At 48.0% G+C, this 21,437-nt stretch overlaps 1 protein-coding gene and 1 pseudogene across 1 annotated transcript in view; both read left to right on the top strand.

Moving 5' to 3' along the window:
• LOC122152280 overlaps nt 1-5,890 on the top strand; it is an 11,271-nt pseudogene extending 5,381 nt beyond the window's left edge.
• Nucleotides 5,891-5,974: 84 nt separating this feature from the next.
• Nucleotides 5,975-21,437, top strand: part of MAP1A (microtubule associated protein 1A) — a 20,067-nt gene continuing 4,604 nt past the window's right edge. Inside the window, 7 exon segments of the mRNA XM_042783681.1 lie at nt 5,975-6,065; nt 6,068-6,129; nt 6,131-6,212; nt 7,614-7,715; nt 16,024-16,106; nt 16,373-16,513; nt 16,730-21,389. Coding sequence (XP_042639615.1) covers nt 5,975-6,065; nt 6,068-6,129; nt 6,131-6,212; nt 7,614-7,715; nt 16,024-16,106; nt 16,373-16,513; nt 16,730-21,389 — 5,221 coding nt within the window.

Raw genomic sequence — 21,437 nt, 5'->3', positions numbered from 1 at the left:
GAGGAGTGGCTGGTGGGTTTGAACCGCCAGCCGTCTGGTTAGCAGGCAAGTGACTTAGCCACTATGCTACCAGTACAGGGTAGAACTGCCTGCCCCATAGGGTTTCCAAGGCTGTAAATCTTTACAGAGGTAGACTGCTTCATCTTTCTCCTGCAGACTGGCTAATGGGTTTGAACCACTGACCTTTTGGTTAGCAGCCAAATGCCTTAACCACTGAACAACCAGAGCTCCTTTGTGCTAAAGAAAAACACCTTTATGTGGATTGTGGTATGAATTGACAACTGCTCTGGTTTTGTCTGAGCAGGCCTCATCACTGGTTTGTCTCATTGTGTATGCTTGTACAACTTAGCTTTAATTTTTTATTTCTCATAAGGAACTCCACATTTAAATTAATAAAATTCACTGAAGAATTATAAAAAGGGGGGAGAAATGGAAAGGAGAAGCATAGCTGATGAAGATTATGAGATGGACTAAAGCCTTCTCCAATTCCTACTCCCCATATGCCAAACTTAGTGCTGTCACTATCTTCTTAATTTTAATGGTGGAATATAAGAGATATGCCTGAAGGGACAGCTAAGTCATAGTGGATTTATTCTAGGCTCCAACCACTGTTTCACTAGAGTCTCTGCAGATATCAAACTACTTTCAACCTCACCACAAACAAAGCCCTTTTAAAGGGGCATGTAGATCATGTTCATTCCTGTACCATTCAGAATTTTATTAACCCTAGAAGTCACTAGTGTAAGTGAGCACTACTCAAAATATGGTCCAAAGATTAATGCAAAATTTGAAACTAAGGATAGAAATTGAGAGTAAGCATTAAAAACTTTAATAGCAATTTAATTGAATGGAAGTCCAATTTGCTCTGTAAACTTTCACCCATATCACAATAAAAAGTAAAAATTAAGTTTAAAGTAGTAATTTGACAGAGTATTTTTATTTCTGTTGAATGAATTATTAAAATATATTGGGGTTTGTACTTTTTTTTCCTAGTAAGTTATTTTCATTGTATTTTACAAACATATTGATCTGTCACAGATTGGAAATTTTTTCAAAGGTCCTTCATCACAACTGGTGGTGTGGTCCTTAAGGCATTTGACTGCTAACCAGAAGGCTGGCAGTTCAAACCCACCAGCCACTCCTTGGAAGGAAGATTAGGCACCAACTTCCATAGAGATACCGCCTTGGAAACCCAAGAAGGGCTCGCTATGAGTTGGAACTGACTCGAGGGCAGTGAGTGAGTCCCATCACAAACAGTTTAAAAGGCATTGGTTGTAACCACCATATCTGCTAATCTTGCATGACAAGGATGTGGGAGAGCTATGGAAAAGAGAAGTTTCCTGGTTTGCATTCAACTACTAATGAATCCACCAGTGGCACAGTGGAAGAAAAGCCTGGTGATTACAATTACTGAAAACCCTATCAATTGAAGTTCTGCTCTGAATCATGTGGGGTCACCATGAGTCAGGACCAGCTTGAAGACCAGCTTGAAGACAACTGGTAAAAAAAAAAAAAAAGAGAGAGAGACAGAGAGAGAAGAATTTCTAAAAGTCACACCTGGTCAGTCCAGGAGTCAACAGTTAAATGAAATGCTATACTGGACTCCATAGCCACGACACTAGTATACGTGCCTCTCAATCATGAATATTGCAGATCTCCAATAATCCCCTTGGACAGGATCTTGAATGACATATTTTTAGTACTCAGTTCCTGCCACACACACTATTCCTAAACACAAAATAGAATTTTATTTACTTTGCAATTCATGTATCTACTTATTGAATATTTTTATTCAACTTTCTTTGCCTTGTATATATATGTACATCAATGCTTTCTGTCTCCAGTTTTGGAGCATAGATACTAACACTCTATAGTTATGTTTTTGCACACTATTGTGTTCAATTTTAGGAGCTCTGGTGGCTCCTGAATGTTTTAATGGTTAAAACATTCAGCTGCTAACCAAAAGATTGGTGGTTTGAATCCACCAGCCACTCCATGGGAGAAATCACCTTGAAAACCCTGTGGGGCAATTCTACCCTGTCCATAGGGTTGCTGTGAGTTGGAACTGACTAGATGGCAGTGGGTTTGGCTGTTGGTTTGGTATTCAATTTAACCCTTAAAATACTCTCTGATAGGACATTATGCTCAGTGAAATAAGCCAATTACAGAAGGACAAATATTGTATTAGTTCATTATTGTAAAAAGCCAAGGAAAGTTTTATATATAGAATGAAACTTTCTTTCTTGGTTACCAGGGGTGGGGGTGGGGGGAAGAGAAGCAATACTGCTGGATAGGTCACAACAAGCATTGATTTGGCTGAAGGGAAGGGCAATGCACCAAATATGAGTGATCAACATGGTGGCATTGAGGAAGAGGAAGACATAGAGAGGTACATGGGAGGTACAGATAACAAAGTTGAACCCTTTTGCATATACAGTACTGCATCGTCAGTGATGGCAAATATTGATCTACAAGTGGATAGATGATCTACAGGCTGAATGATCAGGTATGTCGAAGGAGGGGGTAGTGTGCCCATGACCACCTATAGGGTTGGCAGATGATGTTTCTACAAGTATATTTGTATGTGCTGTAAGAATGTCCAGGTATATAGTAGAGCTGACAAGGGACAAGGTTGTGGTGACTCCTTAGCCACAGCTGGCTACCTGGAGGGAGTGAGTAGTTGGACCTGTGGGCTCAGGACCATGGTCACAGAGGACATCAAGATCAATTGGTATAACATATTACATAAGAACGTTGTTCTACATCCTATGGTGAGTAACAACTGGGATCCTAAAAGCTTGCAAGTGGCCATCTCCTCATCCAGAGCAAAAAAGAATGAAGAAAATCAAAGACGCATGGAAACAATTAGTCCAAGGGACTGGTACACCATGCGATCCTCAGCCTATATGACCATAAGACTAGAAGAATTAGGTGCCCGGCTATCACTGTCAACCACTTGGAGGGGGTTCTGTGTAGGAGATCCTGGATAGAGTGGAAGAACAATGTGGAACAAAACTCAAAATCATTTTTTTAAAAAAAAGGCCAGGTTTACAGGTCTGATAGAGACTGGTGAAATCCTGAGACTATGGCCCCCACCGTTAGGTCTGGAATTCAACTCACTCCTGTGGCTTCCGGCCAGATAATAGATAGGCATATGGGCTGAACATTTACATCAGGTAGATACACTACTTGGAGCGATCAATCACAGGAGAACAGTAGGGCACTGTATGCACAGGGAGACAGCTCAGGGGGCAGGAGTGCATGGGAAGGAAGGACACAGGGAAGAGGTAACTATGGGGAGGAAGTGTGAAGAGAACTGTTACATTGTAGGGAATTCCAGTCAATGTCATGAGACAAAATGTGTATGATCTGCTGTATGGAAAATGAATTTGCTCTGTAAACTTTTACCCAAATCACAATAAAAACTAGAAAACAAAAGAAGTTAAAATACTCTCTGATAATATGATGATGATATTGAGATTGCCACCCAAAGATTGGCGTATCGCTATCCAAGAAACCAAAACCAAACCAAATCCGTTGCCATCGAGTTGCTTCTAACTCCTAGGGACCTTACAGGACAGATTAGAACTATCCCATAGAGTTTACAAGGCTGTAATCTTTACAGAGGCAGACTGCCACCATCTTTATGACATGGAGCAGCTGGTGGGTTCAAATAGCTGACCTTTTAGTTAGCAGCTAAGCACTTGGTAGGTAAGCACTTTAGCCACTGCACCACCAGCACTCCTTGCTATCCAAGGAAAGAAGATTATGAAGAGAGACTTGTAGCCAATCTATCCTGACAGTGTCTGATAAAGAACAGCCTGCTGCACACATAAGCAGTTTTAGTACTACCATCGTCTGCATTTGCAGCAGTAATTAGTAAGACACAACTGTAGCAGGGACTTCGGAAGGAAGACTGGGCAATCTACTTCCATAGAGATATTGCCTCGTAAACCCAAGGAGGGCTTGCTATGAGCCGGAATGATTTGATGGCAGTGAGTTTGGGTTTTGTCATTTTTTTTTTTTTTTTTTTGTAGCAAGGACTTAGATCATAGGACTGAATTTCTGCCTCTAACATTTGATCAGCTCTGGTGACACAGTGGTTAAAGCGCTCAAATGTCAACCTAAAGGGTTCTAACCCACCTCAGGAGAAAAATCTGGCAGTCTGCTTCTGTAATGATTTACAGCCTTGGAAACCCTATGGGGCAGTTCTACTCCTCCCTAAAGGGTTGCTATGAGTCAAATCAACTCAAAGGCAGTGGATTACCATTTGATCAGTATGTGATCCTTCCCTGTACTATTCATATCTATCATCTAACCTCCTTGTGAGACTTGATGAAAGAATAGAGCTTGTGGCTATCTGCTGCTGACCCTTATACTAGGGCCTTGTGCCAGTTAAAAGCCTCATCTCTGGCGTTGCTATGGAAACTATTCCCTTGCCCACTCCACAACCTATCGTGGCTCTCTGCTTCCAGGTGGTACTCTTTTCTGATTGTGAAAGAGGAGGTCTGAAGATCTTTCCATGCTGTTTTCCAGATTCTGATCCACAATGGTGGCAGGTGGAGGTATAGTTGAATATTGCCTCATGTTTCATATAGAGTGAGGCACCCTTACCATTTGAGGTTCTGTCAGGAATCTTATTTCCCTCTTTGTGCTACAAAAGAGATTTTCAGGGCAAATCCAAACTGACTGCAGAACAGACTGGGTGTTTTGCTCCGTGATAGGGAGACATGCTGTGAAGTCCTTAACATGCAGGCACTGCCCAACCCTCCTGAAAGCCTCCTGGGAGGAGATGGGTAAGAATGTGGCTCAAAATCACCTTTGCTGAATTAGGTACTGTTCCCCTTTCTAGCCAGTACCATCCCCAAAGTGTAAGGCAAATGGGACAAAAAAGAATTGCTGCTGGAGCCCTAGGATGAAAGACAGGCTCTCTGACACATACATGTACAGAATGATTCAATATCCTGGGTAAAAGCATCTGGTAATGCAGATTAGGGGGTGGGGTGGGGACACCTTGAGGAATGGGGAGGACAACTTAGGGCACCATGTTTACAAGGATGTTCCAAGTCAATCATGTAACAGTGCCGCAGCTCCTTAGTCCTTTTTCCTACCCCTTGGTCCTTTGCCTTTGGAAAGGTCATCTTCTTCTCTGGTTCAAACATAGGCCCTCCTGTTTTGAGAATTCCCTAGAGGAAGTAAAACTAGACTCCCAAGGTTACCCATTTCACTGTGTCACATCATTCAGACTTGGAAAGGTATTTCCTGGTTCTACTCAAATTCCCCCTTGCTGCAGTCTGAGCTCATTGCACTCGAGTCCTGCACTCGGCAGAGATGGAGACTAGCCAACCATTATTTCTGGAAAAAAACAACTCGCTAGGGATTCGGGGCCGGGAAGGTCACTCTGTCCCCTCCAATACTGTGCAGCCTTCCTGAGTACCCGTAAAGCCTGGGCCAAGGAGGACAGGGAAGCTGAGGATGGAGACCAGGGCCTTGGCAAACAGTGAAACTGTTTTTAAAAAATTAAAAATAAAACGTCAGACACACAGATGGAGACTAGACAAACTTGGGAGACAAGAGATGGACAAAATGGCTCCCCTTAATTCAGGCAAGGCTGTGGAACTGCGGTATAGTACCTATCGGAGAAACATCCTAACTAGAAGCTTCTTCCGGCGCCGGAGCAATCACCTCGCCCCTCCACCAGGCCCCTCAAAGACTCTGCCTCTGCCCACGTCGGAGTGGGAGCTCCCTCGGGAAAACTGGAGCGGGGGCTGAGGAGAACAGCCGTTGCACTCGCGCAAAGCCTGGAGACACCGCAGAGCCTGAGCGTCCCGGCACCAGTCCCGCCCCTGCGGCGTCCGTGCTCCGCCCCCAGATTGGCAGTAGCCAATGACCGGCTTCGGCCCCCGGCCTTTAAGAACCGCGCGCACTCTCCCTGCAGCGGACGCTGCCGGCCTAGCACTCCACCGGAGTTTCCATGGAGACCGAGGCTAGGCCGGGGCCGCCTCGCGGCGTTACCATGGAGACTACTCTGGGGCTGGGGCTGCGAAGCCCAGACACTCAGCTAGCCCAGAACCCCGCGGAGCAGCCGTGCGAGGCCGGAGGCGCGGTGGCGGCGGCATGCTGGGACCGGCGGAAACACTCTTTGCTCATCGTGATCGGTGATATCGGTACTGAAAGTCAGCTGAGGGCCGTGCGGGCCCACCTTGAACAAGGTGAGCCGCTCTCCTGGTTGTGTTCCGGGCATCCTCCATCCTGTGCTCCTCTGCCATCTGCATTCATCTCCCCGAGCGTGTTTGCATCCTCCATCCTTAGCGTGCACTTCCTGGGATCTGAGTGCTCGGTTGATCACGATCATTAGCCCTCCTCACCTGCCTTTTCCTTGACATGCGTCCGTATACTTCTGAGCTACTCACATCGTTCCTGCATGCACACCCCTTGGCGTTCTTCAATCTCCCAGAGGTGGGGTAGCTCTGTGCAACCCCTGGGGCCCCTCCAGCCATGCTTCTCTCTTTCGCAGTGTCTCGGGGCCAGATTTTGGGAAATCCTCACCATTCCCTGGAGAGACTGTGGTCCCTACCTTACGGTGTCTTCTTTGGGGGTCCCTGAGCAGGTACAAGGTGCTTTCTGAACGCCGGGCACAAATCTACGAGCGCCGGCAGCCAACCTGAGAAAGTGATCTTCGTGGCCACTAGCTCATCAGTCCTCACTTCCCTACACAGTTGCTGAGCCAGTGGTGCAGTGCTGCGGAGCCACCTGCGGGTGGAAGCTAGCTGAGGAGGAATAGAGGCAAGGAGGAGGAAATAGAAGGAAAGTCTAGAATCCTACTTAGCTGAAAGAAACCGGAGGACAACCCCAAGTAGCTGGGACTAGGCCCTTGGGTGTCGTTTCTACCACAATTGGTCAACTCTGCAAGAAAATTCCTGCAAAGGAAGTCGTTAATACCCAAGTGTAGCCTAAATTCTGCCCTTCTCCCTCTGGCTCAGGCAAATTCCAAGAAAGGTAAAGGTTGGGAGATAAATACAAGCACTGTTGTTGTTGTTATGTGCCCTCCAGTTGGACCCGAGGTCATAGCAACCCCTCCTTGGGTTTCTGAGGAGGCAGTATCACTACAGAAGTAGATTGTCCAACTCTCCTTCTGAGGAGTGGCTGGTGGGTTTGAACCATCAGCCTTCTGGTTAGCAGTCAAGTGCCTTAGGCACTATGCTACCAGAGCTCCTTAAATACAGGCACCGTTGTTGTTGTTGTTGTTGTTTTTGTTATGTGCCGTCGAGTCAGCCCTGACTCATAGTGACCCCTCCGTGGGTTTCCGAGGCAGTATCACTACGGAAGTAGGATTGCCCAACCTTCCTTCAGAGGAGTGGCTGGTGGGTTTGAACCGCCGGCCTTCTGGTTAGCAGTCAAGTGCCTTAGCCACTATGCTACCAGAGCTCCCAATACAGACACTAGCCACCTTTATTCATGCTCTTAGTTTTTTAGAGACATTTGTGAAGCTGATCATGGCTGCTGTCCTTATGCTTTCCCTTTTTCCCTCTTTTGTGAGGTTAAAAGTGTTCCCTGTACTCTGACCTTCCTGACCTTATCTAGAGCCCTCTTTCTTTCTCTTTCTCTCACAGGGATTCTCTCCTGGAACATTGATTTATCATCCTTTGACCTGAACCAGCAGTTGAGACTCTTCATTACCCGGCACCTAGCTCACTTCTCTTCAGAGGTCAAAGGTTAGGACTAGTACCATTTGTCTCCATCCTTTGGGTTGAGCTGGTCACAGATGAGCAGAGGTCGGTCAACTCCCTGGCAGAACTGGGCTTGTAGGAGGTTTGGGTGAGAGAGAAGGGAGATTCTTCTTAGGGGACAGTTGCAGAGCTCCACAGCCATCCCAGAATACTCAATACACTTTGCAGACAGATGGTATGATGGTGGAGGGAGCTTGGAGAGCATAATTTCAACCCAAGAAGAGGATGGTTTGTAGACAGCTACTAATGTGCACTAAGAATTAAGTACTTCTTTGAGTAATCTGTCATCTCCCGTGCAAAAATCTGTTCTTTTGTGTTTTCCCTTTCTGCATGCCCCAGCCTTCCTCCTTCCTTTTTCAGAGACCCCAGAGCCTCCTACTCACCTTCCCAGTGACCCTTGCTTAGTGCTTTCCCTCAGGCTGCATAGCCTACCTATCATGTTTCAGGGTTTCTCCTTTGGTTCAGCCAATAGATACCCAAAGCAGAGAGGTACTCTGTTACCACAAACTGATGAGCACCATCAAACTCAGGGTGGAAAGCAAGATCTCCTGAATTTGCTGGTGCAAGAGCTAATTGCCTTGAGGTTTGGCTTGAGGTCAACATTCACAGGGTACAGCTTCCCATTCTTCTGGGTAGGAGAAATGAGTTAGAGATTTGGGAAAATAAGATTTTAAGAACTATCATTCTGTTGACAGTATATGGCAGGATGTCTGTGGGGAGACTGAAGAAACCCCTACATTCCATTATAAAAGCATCAGGCATCTGGTCATGTTATTGGTAAATGTTGGCACTTTTAATCCATACACCAATGCCCTTTATGGAATATAAAATCCATCAAGCTCAATAGTCACTGCCACCAAATGATTGAATTCATATCTTATACAGAAAATTCTCAATTATCCAATATGGTAGATAGTCATGTCTTCTCTTTCTGCTCCTCCTCCTAACTTCCAGATCTTTGGTCATATCCCTGATCACTAACATCTATAGAGATACTGCTGTAGAGAAGAGGAGACAAGATTCATGTGATAGATGTTCCATTATCCTAGGAATATGTGCAGCAATTTTCAAAATGTGAAGCTAGCCTCTTCCTGATTTAAGAAGCCTTTTACTGTTTAGAGACTGCCTTCTGTTCAGAATTACTCATGTCATGGTTTCCTCCATTAGCATTAATGATCGAAAATTGATAGTTTTACCACTTAGTACTCCTAGGAGCTTTGGTACAAGGGTGGATATGGGGATGACAGAGGGTAAAATTAATGACTGAATTGAAGTTTGAGGATTACCTGCTGATATTAATAATTCACTCTAACCTTGTCATTTTGACCAGAGACTTGAGAGTAGGCTGCTTTTTGGAAAGACGTAAGACATAAACAAATTAAATCAAAGTAGTTAGCTAAACTAAGATGCAGGGTAGCTTAGAAAAATACTTACAGGGAGAAGCATATTTACTCTCAGGCACTTCTCAGAAACAAACAAAGACATATAAACATCCACTGGGACTTTTCAATCAAAAGGTTTTGCCATGGTGTCCTTAGAGGCTTAGGGCCATACATCTAAGATCAGAGCTTACTTTAAGGTACTGATTATTATTATTATTAATTAAGGTTTAGACATTTCCATAGTGGCCTGTCTGTGTCCCTGAAGGGTAGTGAAGAATTTCTTGGAAAAACCCACATGGCTCAGGATAGCCACAGCCCCACCCCTGCTTGTTCCTCTTTCAGCTGTCCCCACAAAAACAGTCAGCCCAGAGCAACTGTGGACACTGGCCCTCCCTTCGGGCTCTTGTTAGTTGAGAGGCTAAGGGCTCAATTGATCCTTTCTGCCCACCCTGCAAACTGGGCCACCATCTCTATCACCTTTCCTGAATCTCTGGGCCAAAATACTGAGAAAGGTGACAAAAATATATCCTATGATGGCAGGAAGAGTGCAAAAATTCCTAACCACTCCCCTCCCACACACACCCCCACACATAGAAAAGAAGGGACCCTCTGATGGAGGGTCAGTGGCCCAGCTCCTTCTAATAGTCAAGGATAGTAACCAAAAAAAAACCAAAAAAAAAAAACCTCAGGCTGTTGAGTAGGATCCGACTCATAGCAACCCCTCCTTGGGTTTCCAAGGCAGTCTCACTATGGAAGTAGATTGCCCAATCTTCCTTCTGAAGAGTGGCTGGTAGGTTTCAAGGCTTAGAAAAAAGATAGCTTTTGTACCAGGTAGTCACCAGTAATGACTTGGGACCTTCCTTTTCAACTCCTACAAAATATCTGGAACTTCCAAGCATTATAACTCAAACCCAGAAATAATTAGGACAGTGGAAAACTGAGTTTCAAAAACACTCTAATACTTCTATTGAGACCCTATAGGAAAAAGAGGGACTTTGTAATTCATGATTTGTGTTCTGGAACACTGAAAATCACAGGCTGAGGGATCCGTTTGGAGGCCTTCTGTCTGACACTCTATTACTACTGATGTGCTCAGAAAATGCTGGTTACTTCTGCAAACATGAAACCCATCCTGAATTAATAGAGCACCTCATTGGTCCCTGGGACTGGGGTTATATTACTGTCTGAAATGGGAAAGAACTAGTACTTTAAGTCCTATCCTGCAGGCCTCTTTAGTTCTAGGTTCACTTGGGAACTGAGGGTACTCTAGAGTTGGTCTGATCTGAGTTATTGATTTAAGATTGCCTGGTCACCAAGATCTGCCTGGATAACCTCTCAAAATCTTCCACAAAAGAGAGACAAACTTCCAGTGACATTTGTGTTTTACAGATTTAGGATTCCAGGAATGAAGCACTTTTTCACCTTTTATGCCATTCAGTCTTCATAGTATTATTGGAAGATGGTACTAATATTAATTATACTCATTTGTATAGTGCAGGAAGCAAGGTCTCAGAGAGGTTAAGTGGTTTGTTAAGCAGCATGACTAGTAAAATGGTGGAGCCAGGTCTCTGATGTCACTTTGCATCTGAGCTCAGGCCTGTTTCTCTTCTCTGGCATCTTATCATTTCATTGCAGTAGTGCCTAGGAACACAGCCCACTGAAGGACTGGTTGTGGTAGGTGGCTGTGCAGAGGGTGAGGGATGAAGGAAAACTCCACTGTGATTTGGAACCATGCCCAGGGTGTGGCTCTTGGGGTGGCAGCTGAGAATAAGGGTGGGCTCTGCATTGGGCTCTGGTGGTGCAGTGGTTAAGGCATTTGGCTGCTAACCAAAACGTTGGTGGTTTGAACCCACTAGCTTCTCCGTGGAAGAAAGATGAGACAGTCTGCTTCCATAAAGATTTATAGCCTTGGAAACCCTATGGGGGTCACTATGAGTCGGAATCAACTTGATGGTAGTGAGTTTGGGATTTTTTGTGTTCTGTGTTGGGCTGGGAAATGTTACTTTGTTCTCAATCCAAATGTCTACTGAAGTTTCCCCCCTGACCCACTCCAGAAAGCCCTAGGAAGCAGAGAGAAGATAGAAGGCTTAATGTGGAAGGAAATAAGAACTATGAGAAAGGAGGTATTTCTCTTTTGTGATGCTCAGAAGTCAGCCTGGTTTGCGCTCTATATCTCTACAGATGGCCTCTTCTATCCAAAGGGGATGTTGCCATCTTGCTGCTTTGCATCCCCGGATCTGAACAAGGTTTCCTCCCTTCTCCCTCCTCCCTCCTCCCTCCCATAAGGGTACTGGTGACTCAGCTCCTCCTTTCCTCTGGCTGCAGTTAAAAGGGGGGGTGTGTGGAGGATGCTGAGAGCAGAGACTATTTTAGCTTCTCTGACCTTCAGTGCAGTTCTTGGCAGCCCAGGGCAAGGGTGGAGCTGGTGCTGGGGTATGAGTGGGATGGATGTCAACGTGAGGAAGGCATTAGGAGCTGGCCAGGGCTGGGGAGGGTTGATGGAATGGAAGAGGACAGGGAAGGACCAATGTGAAAGCATGAGCATCACCCAGTTAGAACTGAGTCCTAGAGCTCTCTGGATCCACCCTTTGAGTCCTAGAGCATTTTACTAAATTTGAGATAGAGATAGGGACTAAGAGAAATGGGGCTGACATTAGAAGGATCAAGATGACATAAGACAGAGAGACAGCAAAGAGACATGGAAAACTGCAGAGACAAGGAGATAGTAGGGCAACCATCTTATAAAGTTATTACAAGATTTTTAAACCCAAAGATTACTTTATGTTATATTTAATAATTGGCCTATAGTCAGAAAAACCCTGCTAGGTCTGGGTTCCCAGTGAACCTCCTTGGTTCCTGTTAACCCCTTCACTGAAAGGCAGAAAGCACCCTATGGAGTCACCAAAGTTCGAGACTGTCCCTTCACGCTCATTGTGCCCCCAAAATCCTGAGTGTCAGAGTCTGTGCTGTTACTGTGTTTTGCTGCATTGGCACAGAGCTGCATGCAGTTCCCAGCCCTCTGTGCTCCACCCCACCCCACCACCATGGGTTAGGGATCAAGGGTCTACTCCAGAATTTCAAACTACCCTCCAACCCTAAAGAGGACTTATTTCTGCCCTGGGTTCTGCTGCTGAGCCTCAGAAGATGACAGAGATCAGTGTATCTCCTCAGCCCTAGCTTTCTTGTTAAGCAGTACCCCATCCCACCCCATGCTTGGACCCTCAGCCTCTTTGTCTCATATCCAGGGATTTAAGGGGAGAGGGCAGAGGCAGCAGATGGTTCCTGAGAAGAGGAAGAGGGCCCAGGCAGCCCCTGCCTCCTATATTCCCTCTCTATGCCCTAGTGAGGGGCTTTGGTTTTTTGGCTAATACTAAATGAATATTTCTTGATTAAGCAGGGTTGGAGGAAAAGGGTCTCTGCCCTGTGGGCCACAAGAGACCACCCCTGCCTTTTTGAGCTGCTAGAGAACTCCTCAGCCCCACAGAACTAGACAGAAACAGCACCAGAGCACTGACACTGTAAAGGCAAAGAAACAGTTAAGTCTCCAGTGATTCGTCAGGGACCAGCCCCTCGTCCCCGCCCTGGCGCCGCCCTCCCCATCTAACGCCCCCCCCCCACTCTCCCACCCCAAGTGCCGCAGACTCTTCCCTGTAGCTGCCAGCTGGGGCCAGAGCCACCACCTCCATGAAGGGCTCCCTCCCACACCCCAGGGTAAGAACTGAACCGGTGGGCTTATGATGGGGATTGAGGGGTGTTGTGATAGGGAGGTGGGATGGGGCTAAAAGGAAAGAACCTAATCTGGTGTTTCTGGAACTAGCCTGGCAGGGTGGGCAGGCTGAGAGAACAGAGAGAGATGTACATTACTGGTGGTAGAGCTAGCCGGGACCCAGAACCAGGCGGAAGCCAAGAAGGCCGTGACAATCCACCTCTCGAGCTGGGCCGAGGGTGGGAGGTGTTGGCCAAGGGCCAGCAGCAGAGGGTGGTGACACTGGCTCCTCCTGGCAGCCTGGGGTGCTGGAGAAATGTGGGGCTAAATCTTTGGCAGGGGCAGAAGGAGCTGAGGGATGGGGGGGCAATAACGGGAATGAGCCTAATGGGAGGGTCCCTGGGTGTCAGCTGCTGGATCGCTCAGCTGCTCCTATGCTGGGGGTGAGCAGGACCGCAAGTTTTTGCCAAGTAAGGGAAAGTGGGGGACACTGTAGAAAAGAAGGGAGGAAAGGGTCATTAAGACGTAGCACACACTTCCTTATAGACCAACCAGTTTGCAGTGGGCTCCCCCCTCTTATTCCCTGAAGCCAGCATGAGACTGGGACTCTAAGCGCCCCCCTTTCTGGTCCCCTTGAGGCCACTCCAGAGATTTCGAGCACTCCCTCTTCAGCAGCTGCCCTGCATTCCCAGTCCTGTCCACCCCACAGGTTCTCAATCTCAGCCCAACCCCCACCTCCTCTCTGCTTCTCTTCCTAAGATGGGGGCTCTTAAACAGAGGAACCAGTTTCTTCTCCCTCTCTGCGTCCCCCTCACCCCCACCCCCACCCCCCAAGCAGAGGCAGCCAAGAAAATGACTTGTCATGCTGGGGTGGGGGGTGGGGGCGGAGCCGGAGCCGAGCTCAACGCGCGCGCACACACACACACACACTGCGGCAGACTGCAGCTGCCCGAGCCGCCCCCCCATTCTGCCTCACTGCGGAGACACCTGCCCTCTTCCCTGCTTAGCTTCACCACCCATAGCCCACCCCTACCCCATCCCTGCCCGAAGGTTAGTGCCCCTGCCTCACAAGATGGTCCTTTCCAAAGAAAAAGGAAAAACAAATCAGTTCCCTTCAGTAGGAGAGCCGGGGAGAAGAGAGAAGCAGGGCTTTCTCCCAAGCTTGGAAAAGAGGGGGATGGGATATATACCATGTAGCTGCAAATCTGAACTGGAGAACATGTGAGTTAGGAATGGGGGTCTTGTGCCAGGACAGGAACAGGGATCAGAAGAGTCTTGGGGTTATAAATAGGGGACTATGAAGGATGATAGACTTGGGGGGGAGGGGTTGATGGAAAGCAAATTGATCTGTACCACATATATTTCTCTTTTTGACCCTTTTGGCTCAGTGTGACCTTGTGTGAGAAGGTTGTTGTTGTTGTTATGTGCCGTCGAGTCGGACTTGACTCATAGCGATCTCTCTCCTTGGGTTTCCGAGACAGTATCACTACAGAAGTAGATTGTCCAATCCAACCTTCCTTCCGACGAGTGCTTCTAATTTTCCCTTCTAAATTTGAATCTGAGCTGGCTACTCCCTGAACCTGGATATCCCTTACCTAACCAAGTCCTGTCCCTCTTCCCTATGAGGTGGCTCTCATACTCTGAGCTCACTCAAATCCTCCCTCACTTCCCAAGTTAATAGATGAGAGCACCTGAACTCCCTGCCTGATCCTGGCACCATGGGTCTTCCTCTTAACAAAGGCCCTGGCCCCAGGCTCCTCTTGTCCGGAGTTCAAGAAGAGCAGGAGAGACTTGGGTCACAGAAGGGGGTTTAGGGGACATAATATGAACCTTCCCACCAAGATCTTATAGATAGCCTATACCCAAAGCCATCTGTTTTATCTTCTGTTTGTAAGGTTACTCCACTGTGTGCTACATTTGGCAGAGGGTGAGGGTGGGGGAAGAAGGGTAGCAACAGGGGATGGTAGCATCCTTCTTTAGCACCTTCTCTCTGACCTACCACCTTATTTGCTTGGTGTTTCATGTGAATCTGGAAAAGGGAGAGAGGGGATTTGGGGACGTCTTATCTTTCTCCATGGCCTGGGAAACTCTCTGGTCTCTTCTTTATTTATGGGCTTCTTGTTTGTGAAGACCCAGCTCCCCATCTCCACAGTAGAAGGCTATGACTGGAGAAGAGCAAGGATGAGAGGAGAAACTGTTCATAAGGATGAGTTGTGGGATAGTGAACCAGGCCTCTCTGAAGCCTGGGGGACATGAAGATGAGGTGGGAGAGGGAGCTTTGGGTTAGAAACAATATGACTGAGTGTATGTATATGAGGGCAGACTGTTCTCTGAGGGGCCAGATAACAGAATAGGAAATTATAGTCCTATTTCCACTGTTTGAATTGACCCCAGAGATTTATACATCACAGATCTCTCTGAGCCTTCTGGAATGGGAATTCTGGCCTTGGATGGAAGGATAGGAAAAGAGTAAAGGGGAGAGATGCCTGCAGACACTGCACAGAAGCATCCATCTCCTTATTTCCAGACATTCTGCTGGCATGGAAGGCCAGGGCAGAGGCAAGCTAGTGAGGAGAGAGCTGAGTGAAGATCATGGTCCCAGGATCCCTCCCTCCAGCTGAGAGCCCCTCATGCCCAGGCAGCACCAGGAGCTTAGTGCTCTAGAGAGACAAAGGCTTCTTGTCAACCAAGCTGTCTGAAGCTGGAGTTCCAGGCAAGGGGGGAGGGTGGGCATTGGGCAGGCAGAGGGTGTGGCAGATGAAGGGAAGGGAAAGACAGTCATTGTGGGAGAGGGGAGGTAGAAAACCCTAAAAGGGAAGAGATGAAGGGGCCATTTCCCAGACTTTACTAAGCTGTACCCACAGTGGGAGGGTCTAAGGACAGCCAGCCTTCTATTTCCCAGGGTCTATTTTTTGCTGTTGTGTTGTTGTTATGTGCCATTGAGTCGGACCCAACTCATAGTGACCCCTCCTTGGGTTTCCGAGGCAGTATCACTATGGAAGTAGATTGTCCAACCTTCCTTCCAAGGAGTGGCCGGTGAGTTTGAACCACCAGCCTTCTGGTTAGCAGTCAAGTGCCTTAGGCACCATGCTACCAGAGCTCTTACATTTTCTGCTAGTGCATTCTTTTCTATTGCCCCACACAATGCCTCTCCATTTTAGTTTGTACTCATCCTTTAACACAAATTCCTGCATCTCTTCCTCAGGCCAAAGGACCCTCTGCCATCAGAGTGAAATTCTTGAAACCATCATCCTTGTGAATCCCAGTGCAGACAACATCAGCTCTGAGGTAAGGCTGGGGCCTATGCTTTGCCAAGAGGCCTGCCACAAGGGCTATAATTTACCCTTGCCAGTGCTACTGCTTTAAGGGAAGAATTCCTAGACTTGGCTTTGAACTGTCTTCTCTCTGCCATCTAAGCTACCTTACAATCCCCAAACCCACTCTAGAGGTGTTATGGGGGACATGTCTTTGCAGTACTGAGGGGGTCTAGGAACATTCACTGTCCTTCCCTATGTTTCCCCATGTCTGTGATCACTTCCCTCCTTCTATTCTAGGTTCACCATCTCCTTAGCAGCCCATCTGCTCACAAACTACTGATCTTGAGTGGGCAAAGTTTAGAGCCTGGGGGAGACCTTATCCTACAAAGTGGCACCTACTCTTACCAAAACTTTGCCCAGGTCCTGCACAACCCAGAGGTAAGTTCCGTGCCTGCATTTCTGGGAGGATGGGGATATGGGCAGGACTAGAGTGAGAAAGGACCCAAGGAAGGTAAAATCCCGTATTGCTTGGTGATTGGGGGCCCTAGAAGAAAGGTAGGCATTCACCTCAGAAAGAGGTAAAGATTAGCAAAGTGAATCTGAGTTAAGACAATCCCAATGACCTGATCAAGCTTCTATCTCCCATTCTTCTAGATTGCCCAATTGCTCAGCAATAGAGACCCTGGGATCCAGGCCTTCCTCACTGTGTCCTGCTTAGGGGAGGGTGATTGGAGCCACCTGGGACTATCCAGTTCCCAAGAGACTCTGCACCTCCGGCTAAACCCTGAGCCCACACTGCCCACCATGGATGGTGTGGCCGAGTTCTCCGAGTACGTCTCTGAGACAGTAGATGTACCATCCCCCTTTGACCTGCTAGAGCCCCCCACCTCAGGGGGCTTCCTCAAGCTCTCCAAGCCTTGCTGCTACATCTTCCCTGGTGGCCGTGGGGACTCTGCCCTCTTTGCTGTCAATGGTTTCAATATCCTGGTGGATGGTGGCTCTGACCGCAAGTCCTGTTTCTGGAAGCTGGTACGGCACTTGGACCGAATTGACTCGGTGCTGCTCACGCACATTGGAGCAGACAACCTGCCAGGCATCAATGGACTCCTGCAGCGCAAAGTGGCAGAGTTAGAGGAGGAACAGTCCCAGGGCTCTAGCAGCTACAGTGACTGGGTGAAGAACCTCATCTCCCCTGAGCTCGGAGTTGTCTTCTTCAATGTGCCCGACAAACTGCGGCTGCCTGATGCCTCCCGGAAGGCCAAGCGCAGCATTGAAGAGGCCTGCCTCACTCTGCAACACCTAAATCGCCTGGGCATTCAGGCTGAGCCTCTGTACCGTGTAGTCAGCAACACCATTGAGCCACTGACCCTCTTTCACAAAATGGGTGTGGGCCGGCTGGACATGTATGTCCTCAACCCTGTCAAGGACAGCAAGGAGATGCAGTTCCTCATGCAGAAGTGGGCAGGCAATAGTAAAGCCAAGACAGGCATTGTGCTGGCCAATGGGAAGGAGGCTGAGATCTCAGTGCCCTATCTCACTTCTATCACTGCTCTGGTGGTCTGGCTACCAGCCAACCCCACTGAAAAGATTGTGCGTGTGCTTTTTCCAGGGAATGCTCCTCAAAACAAGATCTTAGAGGGTCTAGAAAAGCTTCGGCACTTGGATTTCCTGCGCTACCCTGTAGCCACACAGAAGGACATGGCTGCTGGGGCTGTGCCTGCCAGCCTCAAACCCAGCAAAATTAAACAGCGGGCTGACAGCAAGGAGAGCCTCAAAGCCACTGCTAAGACAGCTGTGAGCAAGCTGGCAAAACGAGAGGAGGTAGCTGAAGAGGGAGCCAAGGAGGCCCGCTCAGAACTGGCCAAGGAGCTAGCAAAGACAGAGAAGAAGGCAAAAGAGCCTGAGAAACCGTCGGAGAAGCCTACCAAGCCTGAGAGGGTGAGGACAGAGTCGAGTGAGGTGATGAAAGCAGAGAAGCGAAAGCTGATCAAGGATAAGGTGGGGAAGAAACACCTGAAAGAAAAGATATCAAAGCTGGAAGAAAAAAAAGACAAAGAGAAAAAAGAGATCAAGAAGGAGAGGAAGGAGCTCAAGAAGGATGAAGGAAGGAAGGAGGAGAAGAAGGATGCTAAGAAGGAGGAGAAGAGGAAAGATACCAAACCTGAGGTCAAGAAGATTTCCAAGCCAGACCTGAAGCCCTTTACCCCTGAGGTACGTAAGACTTTGTACAAAGTCAAAGCTCCTGGAAGAGTCAAGATGGACAAGAGTAGAGCTGCTCGTGGGGAGAAGGAGCCGTCCTCTGAGCCACGGACACCCACAGCCCAGAAAGGGTCTATCCCACTCCCACCAGTCACTGGGCACAGGGAACTGGCTGTGTCCTCACCAGAGGACCTTACACAGGACTTTGAGGAGATGAAGCATGAGGAGAGGGGGTTGCTGACTGAACAAAGGGACACAGGGCTAAGAGACAAAGCACTCCCTCCAGATACTGCAGAAGAGGGGCCCCCAAGCACAACTACCCAAGGAATACCACCCTCTGTCCCAGGCCTGGAACAAGAAGAGACTGTGATGAAAGAGAAAGAAGTTGTCTCAAACATCCCTGGAGAACAAGGCAGCAAGGACAGAGGTCCAGACTCTGGGGCTGAACCAGAGGAAGAGAAAGATACTTGTGAGGAAAAAAAGCAGAGGGAAGCAGAGAGGCTCCCAGATGGAACAGAAGCCAGAGAGGAAAGTGAACCTGAGGTAAAAGAGGATGTGATAGAGAAGGCTGAATTAGAAGAAATGGAGGAGGTGCACCCTTCAGATGAAGAAGATGAGGAAGAGACAAAGGCTGAGAGTTTTTACCAAAAGCATATGCAGGAAGCCTTGAAGGTAACCCCGAGGGGCAGAGAGGCTCTTGGGGGCCGGGAACTGGGACTCCAGGGTAAGGTCCCTGAGAAGGAGACCTCATCATTTCTTAGCAGTCTTACTACACCTGCAGGAGTCACTGAACATGTCTCTTATATCCAGGATGAAACAATCCCTGGCTATTCAGAGACTGAGCAGACCATCTCAGATGAAGAGATCCATGATGAGCCAGAGGAGCGCCCAGTTCCACCCAGGTTTCCTACAAGTACATACGACCTCCCAGGGCCTGAAGGTCCTGGCCCCTTTGAGGCCACCCAGACTGCAGACAGTGCTGTTCCTGCCACTTCCAGCAAAGGCTATGGAGCACCGGAGACTGAAATCACTTACCCCCCCAACATGGTGGCTGCCCCTTTGGCTGAAGAGGAGCACGTGTCCTCAGCCACCTCAATCACTGAGTGTGACAAGCTTTCTTCCTTTGCCACGTCAGTGGCTGAAGACCAGTCTGTGGCCTCACTCACAGCTCCCCAGACAGAGGAGACAGGCAAGAGCTCCCTACTGCTCGACACAGTCACGAGCATCCCTTCCTCCCGCACTGAAGCCACGCAGGGCTTGGACTATGTGCCATCAGCTGGTACCATCTCACCCACTTCCTCACTGGAAGAAGACAAGTGCTTCAAATCACCACCCTGTGAGGACTTCTCTGTGACTGGGGAGTCTGACAGGAAAGGAGAAATCATAGGAAGAAGCTTGCCTGGAGAGAAAGTTGTGAAAGAGGAAAAGGAGATTGCAAATGTAGAGCTGTCTGAGAAACTTCGCAGTCAATATGGAACCCCAATGTTTGGTGCTCCTGGGCATACCCTACATCCAGGGGAACCAGCCCTTGGAGATGCAGAGGAACGCTGCCTCAGCCCAGATGACAGCACAGTTAAGATGGCCTCTCCTCCACCATCTGGCCCACCCAGTACCACTCATACACCCTTTCATCAGTCCCCAGTGGAAGAAAATTCTGAGCAACAAGACTTTCAGGAAGCAGGCTCCTGGGGAGACACAAGGCGCACACCAGGTGTGGGCAAGGAAGATGCTACAGAGGAGACAGACAGGCACAGGACTGAAGATGGCACACTCAAGAAGGAGGGGGAAGCGTCTCCTCCTAAAAGCCCCCAAACCCAGGAAGCATCTATCAGCATTGTTGGGGGGGACACAGGCTGCACCATCCAACTGTTGCCAGAACAGGACAAAGCAATAGTCTTTGAGACTGTGGAAGCAGGAGAGCCCACAGAGTCAATTTTGGGAGCAGAAACCCTTTCCAGAGACATAAGGACATCACTCCAAGAACCTGGAGAACCTCAGAAAGATGAGGTGCTCCACTTTTCTGATCGAGGCCTTTCACCTGAAGATGCAGAATCCCTCTCTGTCCTCAGCATGGTCTCCCCAGACACTGTCAACCAAGAGCCCACCCCTAGATCTCCTTGTGGCCTGACAGAACAGCACCTACAGAAAGACCTTTGGCCAGAGATGTCTCCAGAAGACACCCGGTCACTTTCTTTCTCTGAAGAGAGTCCCAGCAAGGAGACCTCTCTGGATATCTCTTCTAAACAGCTCTCTCCAGAGAACCTTGGCACTCTCCAGTTTGGGGAATTAAGCCTTGGAAAGGAAGAAAAGGGGCCTTTAATGTCAGCTGAGGATACTTCTCACCACCTAGCCCACAAGTTTGTCCCAGAGCCCAAACCAGCCACAATGTCATTTCCCACAAATAGGACCACTGGATACTCTGCACAGGCAGATATCACAGCTGAGAGCCCTGACAGAAAACTACCTGCTGGCTCCTTCTCTCACTCTACATTGTCAAGAGATGGGATACATTCATCTGGAATGACCACAAGCCCTGATGAATACATTCTGACACCTGATAGCTCTCTTACCAAGAGTCCTGAGTCTTTGCCAAGCCCTGCCATGGAAGGTATTACTATGGAGTGGCAAGGTAAAGTTCCAGGGTCAAAAACCCCAGAGGAGAAGGACAAGGTGCCTGAACCAAAGGATGAAGTCCTACAACAGCAGGACAAAACTCTGGAGCAGAAAGATATCGTAGAGCAGAAGGATACAACCACCAGTCAGAAAGCTCTAGAAGAAACTAATAAGGCTGTGGAACAGCAGGACAAGACATTAGAACAAAAAGACAGAGACTTAGAACAAAAAGACACAGGCCTAGAAGAGAAAGACAAGGCTATGGAACCAAAAGACACAGACTTAAAACAAAAAGACAAGGTCCTGGAACAGAAGGACAAGATCATGGAACAAAAAAACATAGAACTAAAAGAAGAGGCCCTGGAACAGAAGGACAAGATGTTGAAACAAAAAGACATAGAACTAAAAGAAGAGGCCCTGGAACAGAAGGACAAAACCTTGAAACAAAAAGACATAGAACTAAAAGATGAGGCCCTGGAACAGAAGGACAAGACCTTGGAACATAAAGACACAGAACTAAAAGATGAGGCCCTGGAACAGAAGGACAAGA

Source organism: Orycteropus afer, unplaced genomic scaffold, assembly GCF_000298275.1.
Source record: "Orycteropus afer afer isolate SDZICR_OR568_19922 unplaced genomic scaffold, OryAfe1.0 scaffold00026, whole genome shotgun sequence".
Classification (NCBI taxonomy): Eukaryota; Metazoa; Chordata; class Mammalia; order Tubulidentata; family Orycteropodidae; genus Orycteropus; species Orycteropus afer.
Note: the sequence above shows the minus strand (reverse complement) of the source record. Positions and strands in the feature narration are given on the sequence as shown.